Source organism: Episyrphus balteatus, chromosome 2, assembly GCF_945859705.1.
Source record: "Episyrphus balteatus chromosome 2, idEpiBalt1.1, whole genome shotgun sequence".
NCBI lineage: Eukaryota > Metazoa > Arthropoda > Insecta > Diptera > Syrphidae > Episyrphus > Episyrphus balteatus.
Genome location: NC_079135.1, coordinates 81,022,684 through 81,027,150, shown reverse-complemented (window position 1 = coordinate 81,027,150; position 4,467 = coordinate 81,022,684). Strand labels below are relative to the sequence as shown.

Below are 4,467 nucleotides of genomic sequence, written 5' to 3'. Positions count from 1 at the left end.
CGCGTGTCTTGATACTCTTTCGAGTCCTGAAGTCAAAATGTGTTATAAATTTTTTCCCAGACCTCCATATAACAAAATCTAACTTTCCCGTATACTAAAATGCGTGTCTGGCAAGGTGTTAGGCCCATCCAACGGGTCTGGCAGCTTACAAAAATTAATGTATTAGTTCCCTGAGTATCATATATAAAAATCAGCCTTGAGAAAATAAGAAAAGTAACTACGTATTTTTCGTACCTTTAGCACCTGTTAGTGGTAAAATGGCCGTCGGCACAAGATAGCCAGTATCCATACACTAATAGTATGTCCTAGCACTACGTAATTCCATACATTTTTTTCTTGAGAAAATAAGTAATGTCTGGCGGCCCTGGGATCTTGGACTATATCGATAACTATTAATTTTTCATTTAAGATCGATGACAAAAGTACTCTGCCCATCCTCCATGAGCACACCCAACAACTCATCCTTGAAAGTGAAAGTTGTGAAAGTGACAGCAGCTGTCATCAAGCGGCTCGACAGCTCGAGTACTTGAAAAAATCATTCATGATTTCAAATATCATTCAAGTTTAGGTCGATTTAACTCTAGGCAGCTTAATGTAATTTACCGTCCTCCTTTCAAAATCTAGTGATAACCAACTTGTTCATTTCCAAATCCACTATCTATAAACTATCAGAAGAAGCTTTTCCAGAAAAATAACCACCATGGACAAAAAATTACATTCTGGAATGTTTCATCCAACATTGAGACTTTTACAGGAACCAAATTGCCAAATTGATGCACACAATTTAATGTATCCTGTATTTGTTATGTAAGTTCAATAAATTATTTATTCCAAATCAATTGAAATCCTTACAAAAGTTTAATTCTTATTCAACAGACCTCAGGATGATGCAGTCGAAGAAATATCAAGCATGCCGGGTGTTGCTCGAATGGGCATCAACAAATTAAAAGAACATCTTGCTCCACTAGTCCAGAAGGGATTAAAATCAATTCTAATATTTGGCGTTGTTAATTGTGAATTAAAGGTAAAGAATACTAGAACCAAATGTTATTACCTCTCTTATGTTAATTTCTAAACTTTTCCCAGGATAGCTTAGGTTCTTATGCAGATCATGATGAAAATCCTGTTGTACTTGCAGTTCCTAAATTACGCAAATGGTTTCCAGAATTACTTATCGCTTGTGATGTCTGCTTGTGTCCATATACAAATCATGGTCATTGCGGAATTTTAAATGAAAATTCACTAAACAATCCAGAGAGCACCCAGAGAATGGCTAATATATCGTTGGCTTATGCTCGAGCAGGTGCTCATATTGTAGCACCTTCCGATATGATGGATAATAGAATAAAAGCTATTAAAAATGCTTTGATATTGAATGGATTTGAAAATTCAGTTTCATTGCTGTCCTATTCGGCAAAGTTCTCGTCGAATTTCTATGGTCCATTTAGAGATGCAGCTAAAAGTGCCCCTGCCTTTGGTGATAGACGTTGTTATCAATTGCCATCTGGATCTAAAGGATTGGCTATGAGAGCAATTGTATGTTGGAATAACTTCATTTTATAGTTTTAACATTTAATTTATTTGATTTTATTAATATTTTAAAGGAACGAGATGTTGAAGAAGGTGCGGATATGCTTATGGTTAAACCGGGAATGCCTTATCTAGATATACTTAGAGCAACTAAAGATGCATTTCCACACATGCCGCTATATGTTTATCAAGTAAGTTTTAGTAAATTTTATTCACTGCAAATTTTGTTTTTGTTCATTTAAATCATGGTCTTAAAGTGACGAAAACAGAAAGCAAGAATAATAATTATTCTTGCTTTCTGTTTTCGTCTATTTTGTTTATTTTGAAAAATATGTTGCAACTATTCTCTTGATTTATATCAACTTGCGTAATGGTATTATCTCTGGAAAAGAAATACAATGGCGCAACATCGAATATTCTATATTTTACAACGAGTAGACTTTAGTTGCATTTCTAAGCAAACAATAAACAATAAAGTCGACATCGCTGCAATCGCAACCACATATAAGAATCTCAACTTGGATTACTGACCAAGTGAACTGATTCGAATGGCAGAAAGCTAAACTAGAGACTCTATTTACAAGAAGCTCATTATAGGTACACTATTAGGAGAAATCGTATTCCATTTGTTTAGAAAACAGTCTACTCTCAAGTCTGGAAGCAGAAGGAATCAGAGTAATTAGATGGGCCAATGACATTGACTATAGCGTAGTAGGAACTGTAATCAGATATTAATAGCGCCCTCGAAACCCGCTTTTTAGGTTACTCAAATGGGCGTTGTTAGTTCTGATTTAGTATTAAAATAAGTATTAAAAGGGTACTCTCAGTGGAGTGAAGGAAACGATATTAACTATTGTAAAGCACAAACTCTGGCAACAAAAGAAATATTTTCTTGACGTTGATATTTGCATTATGCACATTTGTTTTGGAGTTCTGAACATTAAAATAAAAGGAAAAAATTGATTCAGGTAATGCACTCCACTTCACAGCAGTGGTACGATTCAAGAAAGAATCAATATTCTTAAGGATATGTACAAAATTGAGCTCAAGTGTTAACAAATGATGAATAATATGGAATAATAATAATAATGAAGAATAATACGGTTGAATTATTGCAACTCTATTTTGGATTCTATCTAAATAGCTCTAATGGGTCTTAGGAGTATTTCCGAGATATGAGAATTATACTAGAGTCTAAGACGAAACGTAATTTCTAATCCAACGAAAAAGAGATTCATCTATAACAAATGCAAGCATGGTGCAAACTACCAAACGCTTTTGAAATATCAAGCGCAATATGTATTCTTAATTTCTCCAAAACGATGCAAAAATTTGTTCCATTTTTCGGTTGGATAAACCATGAAATCACCAATAGACCTATGGCTACAGTAACTACGAAGCTTTGCTCTTCGAGATTTTTCTTAAGTTGTTAAATGTTAAGCGTTTCTAGGGCCTTGGAAGACATGAAATTTGTTAAAAGAGAAATATTTCGTTGCTCGGTTGTGTTTTGTGTAAAAAAAAAATCAAAATCAAAAGTTGGTTCCTTATTTGGCTTTGTTTTAAAGTAATAGCGTTAACATTTTAATTTCTAAAAAGAAGAAAACGTAAACAAGAATTTGTTTTTGTTTTATGGACTTTATGAAATAAATTCAATTTGATGTTTTGTTTGACCTGTAGTCCAAAATAATGCGTTTCGCCCAGGCACAACAGTTGGGGTCATCAGTAAGATGCTGTTGTACCCTTCTTATACGCAAAATTTGTAGTTGATGATTACCAACACTTATATATTTTACATTTTAATTTCTTGCGTTTTACAATAGGGGTTTTCTTGTTTTGGGGCAACCTATCCTACATGCTCCACCTTTTTCTCGTAATTCTCATATTATCATAATAGTTCATTCTTCATTCGTTTTGTCATTCTTATTACTTTACATTCATAAGATTTCAATTAATTTTAAGTACATTTTTTAACTCTTTTTCTATTTGAACTAATTTTTTGATTTAATTAAATTCAGGTTTCTGGTGAGTTCGCAATGCTTTACCATGCTGCCAAAAGTGGTGCTTTTGATCTAGAAACTGTCCTCATGGAAACAATGAAATGCTTTAGACGAGCTGGTGCTGATTGTATCATAACTTATTTCACACCACTTTTACTAGATCTGATAAAATCCTAGTATGCTGTTGGTTTCGGATTTTTTTTTTTTTTAATTTTAATGCTATATTCACAATTTAATTGTGAAATGGTTTAGCCAAAATTTTTGGTCTGAGCTATAACGAGTAGTTTTAAGTAAGATTTTTTTAATAAAAGTAGGTACATCACAAAAAACAAAAATTTAGGTAAAAGCAATAAAAACAATAAAATGTATATTTGAAAAATGAGTTTTTGAAAGAACAATTGAATTTTTAATATGCCGCGATTGTTTTTGGATAAACTTGTACTGCATACGTAAAAAAACGTAGAAAAACCTGATCAAGTATCGTTACGTTGGAGACTTATTATACTCGGTTTTGGTTTTTTTACTGAATCCGGAGAGCTTTTTAAAAATGTTGGTAAGTGGCTATTGTTAGGTAAAGAAATACGTAAAAAACCGTCGCTTGAAGTAAAACTACTCAGTTGAACAGTACCAAATTGGGAAAGTTAAATTTAAAAAAAGACTCTGAAATCCTGAATCTAATGGGACTTTAAAAATCATTTTCGTTTCAACATGGTTTTAGCAATTTTGTTTGATGTTTTCAGAAATGCACGGATACATCCCATTTTTCAGTTCAGAAATTGAAGATGTCTTCACCACAAAAGAATGATTTAATGAACAAGATCATTAATGCTTTGAACGAGTATTAAATCGTGAAATTTTGAGAATCGAATGGGAAAAGCCTGCTTAACCTTTTTTCTATGCCTCAAAATAATTTATTGATTTAATATAGCTTTTTACCTCC

At 32.8% G+C, this 4,467-nt stretch overlaps 1 protein-coding gene across 1 annotated transcript; it reads left to right on the top strand.

The window, feature by feature from the left end:
- The first annotated feature begins 480 nt into the window (after positions 1 to 480).
- LOC129909097 (delta-aminolevulinic acid dehydratase) lies at positions 481 to 3,910 on the top strand. Its single transcript, XM_055986056.1, has 5 exons — positions 481 to 807; positions 877 to 1,024; positions 1,087 to 1,536; positions 1,605 to 1,721; positions 3,546 to 3,910. Exons 1-5 carry the CDS (start codon positions 701 to 703, stop codon positions 3,702 to 3,704), a joined length of 981 nt encoding a protein of 326 aa, XP_055842031.1. The 5' UTR covers positions 481 to 700; the 3' UTR covers positions 3,705 to 3,910.
- Positions 3,911 to 4,467: the final 557 nt, after the last annotated feature.